Source organism: Hemiscyllium ocellatum, chromosome 4 (assembly GCF_020745735.1).
Source record: "Hemiscyllium ocellatum isolate sHemOce1 chromosome 4, sHemOce1.pat.X.cur, whole genome shotgun sequence".
Lineage (NCBI taxonomy): Eukaryota > Metazoa > Chordata > Chondrichthyes > Orectolobiformes > Hemiscylliidae > Hemiscyllium > Hemiscyllium ocellatum.
This window is the reverse complement of record NC_083404.1, coordinates 66,173,663-66,186,910: the sequence shown is the minus strand read 5'-3', so window position 1 is coordinate 66,186,910 and position 13,248 is coordinate 66,173,663. Positions and strand designations below refer to the sequence as shown.

General features: G+C 46.0%; 1 protein-coding gene across 1 annotated transcript in view; it reads left to right on the top strand.

The window, feature by feature from the left end:
• Positions 1-4,633: 4,633 nt before the first annotated feature.
• The window catches only part of fbxo15 (F-box protein 15), a 64,079-nt gene continuing 55,464 nt past the window's right edge, over positions 4,634-13,248 (top strand). The window contains exons 1-3 of the mRNA XM_060824021.1: positions 4,634-4,726; positions 6,355-6,451; positions 7,175-7,226. Coding sequence (XP_060680004.1) covers positions 4,634-4,726; positions 6,355-6,451; positions 7,175-7,226 — 242 coding nt within the window. The remainder of the gene's footprint in view (positions 4,727-6,354; positions 6,452-7,174; positions 7,227-13,248) is intronic.

Here is a 13,248-nt window from a genome sequence, read left to right as displayed (position 1 = left end):
ACCTATCCACTCAACCCTCCTCTCCAACCACCTTCATCTACCTATGACACACTCAACTGCCTTCCCCCCAACCTCAACCACTTCCATTGAACTCCCTACCCCTCTCATCCCACTAACCTCATTCCTGATGTAGGGCTTATGCCCAAAACGTCGATTCTCCTGCTCCTCAGAGGCTGCCTGACCTGTGCTTTTCCAGCACCACACACTCGTCTCTGATCTCCAGCATCTACAGTCCTCACTTTCTCCTACTCACATATCACTATCCAAAACCAAATTCGCAAAAATGCTCCCATTAAGAGGAGCACAGAAATAGAAGGTAGCATCATCGTGAAATTTCGAGTGTTGACCATATATTGTTACCCTCCAGTGGGTGTGAAAGACCTCAGATGTACTGGTTGACACATCTGGTGTGGACTTGGTGGCAGTTTAAAAAAAGTAAATAGAAACAAGAATAGAGTATATAACCTTTTGCTGTCATTTCACCATGGAAGATATTTGTCTCCAGATGGAAACATGTATTTGTGCTGATAACTCTCTTGTCAGTGTGCTGCTTGGACTTTTGATGATCGGACCTTAAGTGATCATTTGATTTGCCCTTCTCCCTCCACACCAGGCAGCCAAAGGTTAGAAGCATGGCAAAGAAGTGTAGCTAGAAATTGGGAAGTAGCCCCTTCAAATAGTAGAAAAGGGACTGCAATGTTAATTCAGAAGACAAAACGATGTTCAAAAAGGAGGAAATCAGCCATCCTTACCTCAACTGATTACTTGTGACACCCTATCTTGAGGAAAGGGATCTGGACATTCTGACAGACAAGGTGGTGCAAGCGGGGGTGTGTGTGGGATATCCTCCTTCCCAGAGCCAGTAGAGGAGGCCACAATACTTGACCCTTCCAGTTAGTTCCAAAGACACAATTAATAGTAGTGTGGTCCCTACAATGGGGAAGATAAATTCAGAAATAAGGTCAATGACCTTCTCTGCTCCACAAGGGTAAATGCCCATCTTCTTCTATATGATAGTTCACACACATTCTACCCCTGTTACTGCGACATCTCCCTGCAAGGCTCATGCTCTACCACTCTCATAACTGAATGCAATACCTTCCCTCACTTTCTCTCAGCCACCTGAACACACATGAAGCCTGCATGGTCTCTGCACTGCTTACTCCTTTGATTGGAGCTCATCATCACTTTTCACCCTATTGTACTAGCACCAGCACTAGCACCAGCACCAAATGATGTGCCATCCATTTTAATCTAGGGAACTTGGGGAAATAAATAGTGACATCTTGAAAAGTAAAAAAGTAAAAAGTGCCCATATTGCAGAAGAGGAGCTGCTGGAGGTCTTAAAACATATAAAGGTAGATAAATCCCCAGGATCTGATCAGGTATTTTCCAGAGCTTTGTGGGAATCTAGGTAAGAGACTGCTGCACTCCTTGCTTTTATATATTTGTATCATTGGCAGTCATGACTGAAGTGCTGGAAGACTGGAGGGTGGCTAATGTGGTGCCATTATTTAAGAAAGGTGGTAAGGAAAAACCCGGGAGTGAGCCTAACATCAGTGGTGGCTAAGTTGTTGCAGAGGATTCTGAGGGACATGCATTTGGAAGGTAAAGACTGCTTAGAGTTTGCTTTTGTGCATGGGAAACTGTGTCTCACAAACTTGAAGAGGTGACAAAGAACACTGATGAAGACAGAGTGGTAGATGTTATCTATATGGACTTCAGCAAGGCATTCAACAAGATTCTGCGTGACAGACTAACTAGCAAAGTTAGATGGTGGAACCAGACATTTGGATACAAAATTGGTTTCAAGTTAGGAGATGGGGGGGTAATGGTAGAGGGTTGTTTATTGGACGAGAGATGTGCTGAAAGGATCGATGCTGGGTCCATTGCTTTCGTCATTTATATAAATGATTTTGGATGTGAATATAGAAGGCATACTTAGTACATGTTCAGATGACACTAAAATTGGTGATGTAGTGGACAGTGAAGAAGACTACCTCAGAGTACGATGGACTTGATCAGATGGGCCAATGGGCTAAGGAATGGCAGATAGAGTTTAATCTACAGAACATAGAACATTACAGCACAGTACAGGCCCTTTGGCCTTTGCTGTTGCGCCACCCTGTGAAACCCATCTAACCTACACTATTCCATTTTTGTTCATATGCTTATCCAATCACCATTTAAATGCTCGTAAAGTTGGCGAGTCTACAACTGTTGCAGGCATGCGTTCTATGCTCCTTTCACTCTCTGAGTGAAGAAGCTACATATGACATTTGTCCTCCATCTGTCAGCCCTCAACTTAAAGCTATGTCCCCTCGTGCTAGCCATCACCATCTGAGGAAAAAGGCTCTCACTGTCCACTCAATCTAGCCCTCTGATTATCCTATATGTCTCAATTAAGTCACCTCTCAACCTTCTTTTCACTAATGAAAACAGCCTCAAGTCCCTCAACCTTTCTTAGTAAGACCTTTCGTCCATACCAGGCAACATGCTATAAATCTCCTCTGAACCCTTTCCAAAGGTTCCACATCCTTCCTATAATGCAGTGACCATAACTGTATGTAATGCTGCAAGTGCGGCCGCACCAGAGTTTTGTCCAGCTGCAGCATGACCTCATGGTTCTGAAACTCAATTCCCCCTAACAGTAAAAGCTAAGACACCGTATGCCTTCTTTACAGCCCTATCATCCTGGGTGGCAACTTTGAGGGATCTATGTACATGGACACCAAGATCTCTCTGCTCATATACACTACCAAGAATTTTACCATTACTCTGCATTCCCGTTACTCCTTCCAAAGTGAATCACCCCTCACTTTTGTGCATTAAACTCCATTTGCCACCTCTTAACCCAGCTCTGCAGCTTATCCATGTCCCTCTGTAACTTATAACATTCTTTGGCACTATCCACAACTGTACCAAACTTAGTGTCTTCCGAAAATTTACTAATCCTCCTACGCCCTCATCCAGGTTGTTTATAAAAATGACAAACAGTAGTGGACCCAAAACATATCCTTGCGGTACACCATTAGTAACTGATAAATGTGAGGTGTTGTATTTCGGGTCAGGCAAGCCACAGTAGGACTTATATAGTTAATGGTAAGGCCCTTGGGAATGTTTCTGAACAAAGAGACCTTGGGGTGCAGGTACATAGTTCCTTGAAAGTGGAGTTAAAGGTAGACAGGGTGGGGAAGATGATGTTTGGCACTCTTGCCTTCATTGATTAGTGGATCAAGAATATGAGTCAGGATATTATGTTGCAGCTGTACTGGATATTTGTGAGGCTACTTTTAGAATACTGCATTCAATTCTTGTCCCTCTGCTACAGAAAGGATGTTGTTAAACTTGAAAAGGTTGAGAAAAGATTTACAATGATGTTGTTGGTATTGGTGGGTTTGAGCTAGTGGGAGATTCTGGATAGTCTGGGGCTTTTTTCCCTGCAGTTTTGAAATCTGAGGGGTGATCTTATAGAGGTTTATAGAATTGTGAGGGTCATGGATAGGGTGAGTATTCAAGATCTTTTTTCCCTCTGTAGGGGAATCCAAAACGAGAAGGCATAGATTTATTTTGAGTGGGAAAGATTTAAAAAGGACCTGAATTGGACTGCACTATTTGTTTTTGTGCTGTATAAGTAAACCCATTCAAATTCCCCTTTGTCTCACTACATGAGAAAATGGACAATTATAGGGTAGAAAAGGCTGGGATGGGGCATCCAATTTTAGACTGCTCACCCTGAAGGAATGAATCCTAGTTGTTGGTGACAAAGTTTGGGACCGCTCTGCAGAGGGGCCAAGATGTCCATGTATAAGTACAAATCTTTATCACAGTGCAGGTCTGACATTAACTGCACAGTCAGCACCTTTCTTTGCATTTATCCTATAAACCTTAGTCGTGATTGCTTCTTTCTTTCATGTCTCAAAAGTACAAATGTAATGGCCATAGTGTCGGTGGATCAAAATCCTGGAACTCCTTCCCTAATGGCACCCTATCCATGACCCTCACAGCAGCAGTTCAAGAAGATAGCTCACCACCACTTACTCAAATAGGCCAAGTATGGATGGGCAACAAATGCTGACCTGCCAGCAACATCCATGTCCAACAGATTAACATAAAATTTGTCTGCAGCCCAACTATGACCCTTCAGCACTTCTGATGATGAGAGTTCAGAAGCCTTAGAGGACACATTGCCAAGACTGTCTTTTGCGCGCCCAGTAGCTCATCTACTGATAGTGACCTCGTTGTGAATGTTAGGTATATTAGAGTTGGGAGCATGTGCTGTGTGAGCATATCAGGTTTCCACAGCTGGCCGAAGGAGGAAACATCCCAAGCTGCTCGCATTCAGAGGACTGCAGGATACCAGGCATCCATGCAGATCCATGGAGATCACGACACTGGTGTCAGCCATCAGGAACTTTGAGCATCTGCATAGGGTGAAACAGAAGCAGCACTGGTCCTCATAGCCCAGAGGATGCAGGTCTGCTGCTACGGCATACCATTATCTGGCTGCCTCCATGGACAGGGAATGAAGACGGTTACCTAGAGCTAGGTCCAGCAGTCTCAGGGTCTGCTGGTTGTGAACAATCCTGCACACATCACCCTAACCATAGGTCTTCAGCAGCAAGCTGGTAAGATGTCCAAGGACCTTAACCTCAATCAAGGCGTCCCTTCATTACATGGGAACAGGGCAGTGCTAGAAGACAGTGAGTCCAGGGATAAACCAGAGGTGACCTGGCGATCCTTATCTACTGTTTCACTGTGTCCTATACCTCTTGTAGGCCCAAATGTTGCTGATCATTTCATGCAAATACACCACTGACCATTGAAACCAATGATATGAAACCAACATTTATGTGCGTGCACAAATGGTGCTTTGTTGCAGGGTTGCCTCCATATCCAATATCTATATTGCCTCCCCATGGTTCAGCAACTTGTTAAGACAGGCATTGTCCCATAGATCATCATGCATGTGAACTAATGTCTGACCTCACGGAGTGATACTTACAGTAGGAGTTACAGATATAATGGAATTCTCAGCATGATTTAACAAACAGTAGACTTTATTTGCCTGAAATGTAGATGACGCCACAAATGTGCATTCACAAGAAGGCAGCTCACCATCATGTATCAGAGTCCTGAAAGGTTGTGGATGCCCACTGTCCATTGACATAGGGTGCATGCAGCTACTTGCACAGGAGTACACCTAAGATTTAAAATCAAACAAGAACAGGTTATAGTCCATCAGGTTTATTTGCCATGAGTTGGTTGGATTATAACCTGGTCTTGTGTGATTTTTAACTTTAGGTTTATTTGGGGATATTAGCTTTCAAAGTGCTGCTTCTTCATCATCAGGTCACTAGTTACCTGATGAAGGAGGCAACACTCTGAAAACTAGTGCCTCCAAATAAACCTGTTGGCCTATTACCTAGTGTTGTGTGATTTTTAACTTTGTCCACCCCAGTTTAACACCGGCACCTCCACATTATGTCTAAGCTGGCAGCTAGCTGGAGTTGCTAGGGAACATTCTGATTTTCAGGTCAGGAATTGTTGACGCGATGGGTGGCAGATTAGAGTCTGAACATTTATGAACGTGATCACAAGCAGCATTTTCCACGGATAGGAACCTTGTTGGTCACTCGCGAGGATCTCATCTCGACGCCTGTTGCAAAATGCCCAAAAGTTTCTCCCCACGTCGAGAAAGGACAGGTCTGACTTCTCACGAGATTCTTTCTGTTTTTCTCTACGCGTTCAGGGTCCTATTGATATTCCTCCCACTGAATGCAGTCCACAAGTCGAAAACACTGAGAGGTCAACATGGGGGAGAATTTAGTTCTTTTAAATACGCTCTGGAAGGTGCCCCTTTAATTGGGGCTGAAAATGTGTTGCTGGAAAAGCGCAGCAGGTCAGGCAGCATCCAAGGAGCAGGAGAATTGACGTTTCGGGCATGAGCCTTTCTTCAGCCTGAAGAAGGGGTCATGCCCGAAACGTCAACTCTCCTGCTCCTTGGATGCTGCCTGACCTGCTGCGCTTTTCCAGCAACACATTTTCAGCTCTGATCTCCAGCATCTGCAGTCCTCACTTTCTTGCCCCTTTAATTGGGCAAACGTCCGGAAGCCCCGCCGCGGTAAATCCCGCCCCTCGGTTTCTATTGGCTATTGGGTGACTGCCGAGCTTTCATTGGTAGGTGTGACCGTCAATCATTGATCGTGCTCTCCCTCGGGAGCGAGGAGACGGTTATTGATGTTCCCTCTCTGTCTCATTTTGGGGGAATTTCGGGGCGTCTCATCTTTTTCAAACATTTTTTGTTTACCGATACCGAAATTGGTTGATTTTATTTCTTTGTCTTGTTCAAAGGCCACTGTAATCCCCGTACCTGACCACGCGTCTGGCCGGTTTCCATGGCAACAGGTGGTGGTTGGGGCCAACGGCCTGGGCAGCGCATGGCCATCAGGTAAGTCCTCGGAGAAGGGGAACTGCACCAATGATGTAGCCCAGGCTATGCTGTACAATGAAGAGTACAGCGATACTGTCTAACCCACGATTCACAGTCCGGCTGTAACAGTGCTGTTCCTGCACAACTCCAATTGTTCTACCCATCCCGTGTACATAAACAGAGCTCCCATTTGTGCCTCAATTGTACCAATTAGTGACTTTTTTGAACTATTAATTGCAGTGTTGTTTGTCTGTTATTATCCACGACAGATAAAAACAATTACGTTAAAGACTCCACGAAATTTTATTTCAACTTTTCGGTTATTGTGCATTTCCAACATTTGCTGATGCATTGGATTTTCAACGTTTGTAGTGATTCCTTTACAAGTTGTGCTCAGGCTGTGAACAATTGTTCGATGCCCCTTAGCTTCTTAACCATTCACTAAAGTGTTTTTAAAAGCACTATCGTGGTGCAATTTCATTTGCGGAAAAAGATGTTCACAGTTTCATAGTTTTTAGACGTTTCTTGTATTAGTAAAGTATTTAAAGTAGGCAAAATATCATGTGTATTTCTTGATTGCAATTGCTTGACCTAAGTCTTGTTGCATGTTCAAACTGTTAAAGATGATATTTTTATGAGGGAAGAATTCTATTCCACATTTTATTCAATTACTTAATGCTGCATGTTTCAGTTTTGGATATGACTGGAATTTGAATATGCCCTCAAGGACCTTCCATTTAGGTCGAACTAAAGGTGGTAAATTGAGATCTGCAAGCATAATTACAATTGAGAGGTTAGTAAGACCAATAGCAGCAATAAGCTCTTGCAAAGTTTCTCTTTTCATTCCAGTATGTTAAGAGTTCTAAAATGTATTGATTTTCAATAATACTTTCATTCACTTTAGATGAAATTGACAGGTTTTTACCCCCCTGCAATTGATTGTGAGGTTTTGAGGATCTTCCAGACTAATTTGTTTAATTTACTGTATGTGGCCTAATAAAAGGCAGTACAAGTAGATGGCTTAAAAACATTTGCTTTTACTAGTGTGCATTGCTCTTCTTTTCTAACTGATTAGGAATTTAGATAATGTAAAGGTGTCCATTTGTATCTGCATTGTCTCATTTATAATTACAAAATGTGTGAAGTATCTCCCTTGTACTTCGATACTGCTAGCTAGAGGCAGCCTGAGAATTTTGTCAAGCTCACCTTTTATGTACATAGTAGAAATTGTGAATTTAACTGCTTGTCCATATTCAAAGTTTCACACAACATATCTGTGATTATTGCATTCAGAAAAGGTGTACTTTGTAATGAAATTACAAACTTAAGGCAAAAATATTTTAGGACTCATGACAATACAATGGATTTCTTGCTTTCATTTGTTGACTTGATGGCTCCTTTCTGTCAATGCAGTTTTGTTGCTTACAATGGAGATCCGTTTTTGTGATTGCACCTTGTATTATCTTCCTGTCAATTCTAGATTGTATACAAGACCATATGAGAAGTAGAAGCAGGAATAAGCCATTTGAGTTCCAGAGCTGCTCCACTTTACAGAGAGACAGTGGCTATCCTACATCAGTATGCGTAATCCCACGACTTTGTATCCAAACATCTAGCTGTCATGACTTGAATATACTCAGTGACTAAGCATCTATCAATATTTGCTGTAGCGAGTTCCAAAGCTTTGCACTTATTGAAATGAAGAAGCTTGTTCTCATCTCAGACCTAAATAACTGACTTTTTTTTCTGGGACTTTGACCCCTAGTTCTATTCGAACCAGCCCACAGAAATATTTGCCCTACATCTATTTTGTTAAGCCTATTTGTATGGTTCAGTGAGATTTCAAAATAGAGTCATACAGCATGGAAACAGACCCTTCAGCCCATGGCTTTGGCTATTTACCTTATCTATGCCTCTCTTGATTTTATAAACCTCTATAAGGTCATCCCTCAGTCTGCTATGCTCTCTGGGGGGGGAAAAAGTCCCAGGCAATATTTAGAACCTAAGCCCTCCAGTCTTGGTAACATTGTTTTTGCACCATTTTCAGTTTAAGAACATTCTTTCTATAGTACGGCAACCAGAATCGTAAGCAGTACTTCAAATGTGTCCTTACCAATGTCTTGCACAGCCACAACAGATGCCCCAACACCTGTATTCAGTGCTCTGACTTGATGAAGGCAAGCTTACAAAATACCTTCTTTACCACCCTATCTACCTGTGACCGCACTTTCAAGGAACCATGTACCTACATCCCGAGGTGCCTCTGTTCAACGACACTACCCAGGGCTGAAAATGTATTGCTGGAAAAGCGCAGCAGGTCAGGCAGCATCTAAGGAGCAGGAGAGTCGACGTTTCGGGCATGAGCCCTTCTTCAGGAATGAGGGAAGTGTGTCCAGCAAGCTAAGATAAAAGGTAGGGAGGAGGGACTTGGGGGAGGGGCGTTGGAAATGCAATAGGTGGAAGGAGGTCATGGTGAGGGTGATAGGCCGGAGTGGGGGTGGGGGCAGAGAGGTCAGGAAGAAGATTGCAGATTAGGAAGGCGGTACGGAGTTCAAGAGATTTGACTGAGACAAGGTGGGGGGAGTGGAAATGAGGAAACTGGAGAAATCTAGGTTCATCCCTTGTGGTTGGAGGGTTCCTAGACGGAAGATGAGGCGCTCTTCCTCCAGCCGTCGTGTTACTATGGTCTGGCGATGGAGGAGTCCAAGGACCTGCACGTCCTTGATGGAGTGGAAGGGGGAGTTGAAGTGTTGAGCCACGGGGTGGTTGGGTCAGTTGGTCCGGGTGTCCCAGAGGTGTTCCCTGAAACGTTCCGCAAGTAGGTGGCCTGTCTCCCCAATATAGAAGAGGCCACATCGGGTGCAGCAGATGCAGTAAATGATGTGTGTGGAGGTGCAGGTGAATTTGTGACGGATATGGAAGGATCCCTTGGGGCCTTGGAGGGAAGTAAGGGGGGAGGTGTGGGCGCAAGTTTTGTGTTTCTTGCGGTTGCAGGAGAAGGTGGCGGGAGTGGAGGTTGGGTTGGTGGGAAATGTGGACCTGACGAGGGGGTCACGGAGGGAGTGGTCTTTTCAGAACGCTGATAGGGGAGGGAAGGGAAATATATCTCTGGTGGTGGGGTCCGTTTGGAGGTGGCGAAAATGACGACGGATGATATGATGTATGTGGAGGCTGGTGGGGTGGTAGGTGAGGACCAGTGGGGTTCTGTCCTGGTGGCGATTGGAGGAGTGAGGCTCCAGGGCGGAGGAGCGGAAAGTGGGGGAGATGCGGTGGAGGGCATCGTCGATCACGTCTGGGGGGAAATTGCGGTCTTTTAGAAGAAGGCCATTTGGGTTGTACGGTATTGGAACTGGTCTTCCTGGGAGCAGATGCGGCGGAGACTAAGGAATTGGGAGTATGGGGGGGATGGCGTTTTGACAGGGGACAGGGTAGGAGGTGTAGTCTAGGTAGCTGTGGGAGTCGGTTGGTTTGTAGTAAATGTCCGTGTTGATTCGGTCACCCGTGATAGAAATGGAAAGGTCTAGGAAGGGGAGGGAGGAGTCTGAGACGGTCCAGGTAAATTTGATGTCGGGGTGGAAGGTGTTGGTAAAGTGGATGAACTATTCAACCACCTCGTGGGAGCATGAGGCAGTGCCGATACAGTTATCGATGTAGTGGAGGAAAAAGTGGGGGGTGATGCCAGTGTAGCTGCGGAAGATGGACTGTTCCACATATCCTACGAAGAGGCAGGCATAACTGGGGCCCATGCAGGTGCCCATGGCTATTCCTTTGGTTTGGAGGAAGTGGGAGGATTGGAAAGAGAAGTTGTTCAGGGTGAGGACCAGTTCAGTCAGTCAAAGGAGGGTGTCAGTGGAAGGGTACTGGTTGGTACAGCGGGAAAGGAAGAAGAGGAGGGCTTTGAGTCCTTCTTGATGGGGGATGGACGTGTACAGGGACTGGATGTCCATGGTGTAGATAAGGCGTTGGGGACCGGGGAAGCGAAAAGCATGGAGGAGGTGGAGGGCGTGGGTGGTGTCCCGAACATAGGTGGGGATTTCTTGGACTAAGGGGGATAGGCCAGTGTCGAGGTATGCAGAGATGAGTTCTGTGGGGCTGGAGCTCGCTGAGACAATGGGTCGGCTGGGGCAGTCAGGTTTGTGGATTTTGGGCAGGAGGTAGAAACGGGTAGTGCAGGGTTGTGGGACTGAGGTTGGAGGCGGTGGATGGGAGATCCTCTGAGGTGATGAGGTTATGGATGGTCTGGGAGATGATGGTTTGGTGGTGGGAGGTGGGGTCATGGTCAAGGGGGCAGTAGGAGGAGGTGTCAGCAAGCTGGCGTTTAGCCTCAGCGGTGTAAAGGTCGGTGCACCAAACTACTACCATGCCTGCTTTGTCTGCAGGTTTGATAGTCAGGTTGGGGTTGGAACGGAGGGAGTGGAAGGCTGCACGTTCCGAGGATGGGAGGTTGGAGTGGGTGAGAGGGGTGGAGAGGTTGAGGCGGTTAATGTCACGGTGGCAATTGGCTATGAAGAGATCAAGGGCAGGTAAGAGGCCAGCAAGGGATGTCCAGGTAAATGGAGTGTGTTGGAGGCGGGAGAAGGGGTTGTCAGAAGGTGGGCGAGAATCCTGGTTGAAGTAGGCGCGGAGGCAAAGGCGGCGGAAGAATTGTTCGATGTCTCGCCGCGTGTTGAACTCGTTAATCCGAGAGCATAGGGGAATGAAGGTGAGGCCTCTGTGAGGACTGATCTTTCTTCCTTAGAGAGTGGGAGGTCTGGAGAGATGGTGAAAACATGGCAGGGCTGGGAGCTAGGACCTGGTGTGGGCCTGGAGCTGGGAGTGGGGGCAGGGTTGGGCGTGGGGGCAGGAATAGAGATCGGCATGGGGGCGAGGTTAGGCTCGCGGGCAGAGATCGGTGTGGGGGCAGGGTTAGGCATGGTGACTGAGATCGGTGTGGGGGCAGAGTTAGGCGTGGTGACGGAGACGCATGCGGCATGGTGGTTGTGCAGGTTAGTGATGTCACTGGGGGCGGAAGTGGCTGAGGCAACGGCAACACGGGGCAGAAGTGGCTGTGGCGACGGCAGAAACTGTGTTCCTGACAGCCGTGGACCCCGCGGAGGCCATGAATCTGTCAGCGATGGTCTTCCTGGCGATTGTGGAGGTGGTTGTCTGGCCGGCGATCGCAGATGCTCTACCCAAGTCTCTACCATTAACTGTTGAAATCCTGCTGTACTTTACCAAAATGCAACACCTCACATTTATTTAAATTAAACTCTATTTGCTATTCCTCTGCCCACTGGCCTAGTTATCAAGCTAGCATTATATTCTTAGTTAAACTTCTTCGCTGTCTGCTATGCCTCCAATTTTGGTGTCATCCGCAAACTTACTAACTATGCCTCCTATATTCTCATTGAAATCATTTATATAAATCAAAAAAATCAGTGGACTCAGCACTGATCCTTGTGGCACACCTCTGATCATGGACCTCCAATCTAAACAACAACCCTCTACTACCACTCTGTCTCCTACTGTCAAGCCAATTTTATATTCGATTGACTAGCTGTCTCTGGATCCCATGTGATCTAACATTACCAGAGTCGAGGATGCAGTGCTGGAAAAGCGCAGCCGGTCAGGCAGCATTTGAGGAGCAGGAGAATCGATGTTTCAAACGTAAGCCCTTCATCAGGAAATCTCCTGCTCCTTGGATGTTGCCTGACTGCCTGTGCTTTTCCAGCACCACACTCTCTACTCTGTTCTCCAGCATTTGCAGTTCTCACTTTCTCCCTTCTAACCTTACCAGTCTATTATGCAGAACCTTGTCAAAGGCCTTGCTAAAGTCTATGTAGACAATGTCTACCACTCTGCCTTGATTATCTTCTTGGTCATCACTTCAAAAAATTCAGGTTTATCAAACATGATTTTCCGTGTATAAAACCATGCCGAGTATCCCTAATTAGTCCTTGCCTTTCCAAATGCATGAGGATCCTGTCTCTCAATCGCCTCCCAACAATTAACCCACCACTGACGTCAGGCTCACTGGTCTACAGTTCCCTGGCTTTTCATTTGCCCATGTTCCTTTGCTTGCGCGCAGCCTCCCTCAACCAGCTTTTGAAAGTTCCTGTTGAATACCATTAAAATTGGCCTTGATCCATTTTAAAACTTTAACTTGTGAACCAGACTTATTCCTTTCTATAACTATTTTCAAACTAATAGAATTATGGTCACTAGATTACACCGACCCGCCGAAGCGCAACCCACCCATTCCCCTACGTTTACCCCTTATCAAACACTATGGGCAATTTAGCATGGCCAATTCACCTGACCTGCACATCTTTGGACTGTGGAAGGAAACTGGAGCACCTGGAAGAAACCCACGCAGACACGGGGAGAATGTGCAAACTCCACACAGACAGTTGCCTGAGACGGGAATTGAACCCAGGTCCCTGGCACTGTGAGGCAGCTGTGCTAACCACTGAGCAGCCGTGCTGCCCCTAGTCACTACTCACTAGTCACAAAGTGCTCCCCAGTAACACCTCAACCACTCGCCCTGCCTTATTTCCCACGAGGAGGTTGAGTTTTGCTTCTTCTGATATTGTTTCTTGAGCCTGCTTAACAAAATCCTCCCCATCCATTAAGACTGTGGCAGTTCTCGCCTATGTTTGGGAAGTTAAAATCTGGTACTACTACTTATTTTATTCTGACAGGTAGCTGAGATTTCCCTACATATTTGCTGCTCAATTTTCTGCTGACTATTAGGGGCCAAGAGTTCAATTCCATCATTTATTTCTCTGTTTCACCCAAATAGCTTCATTGGATGATCCCCCAGGGACATCCTAGCT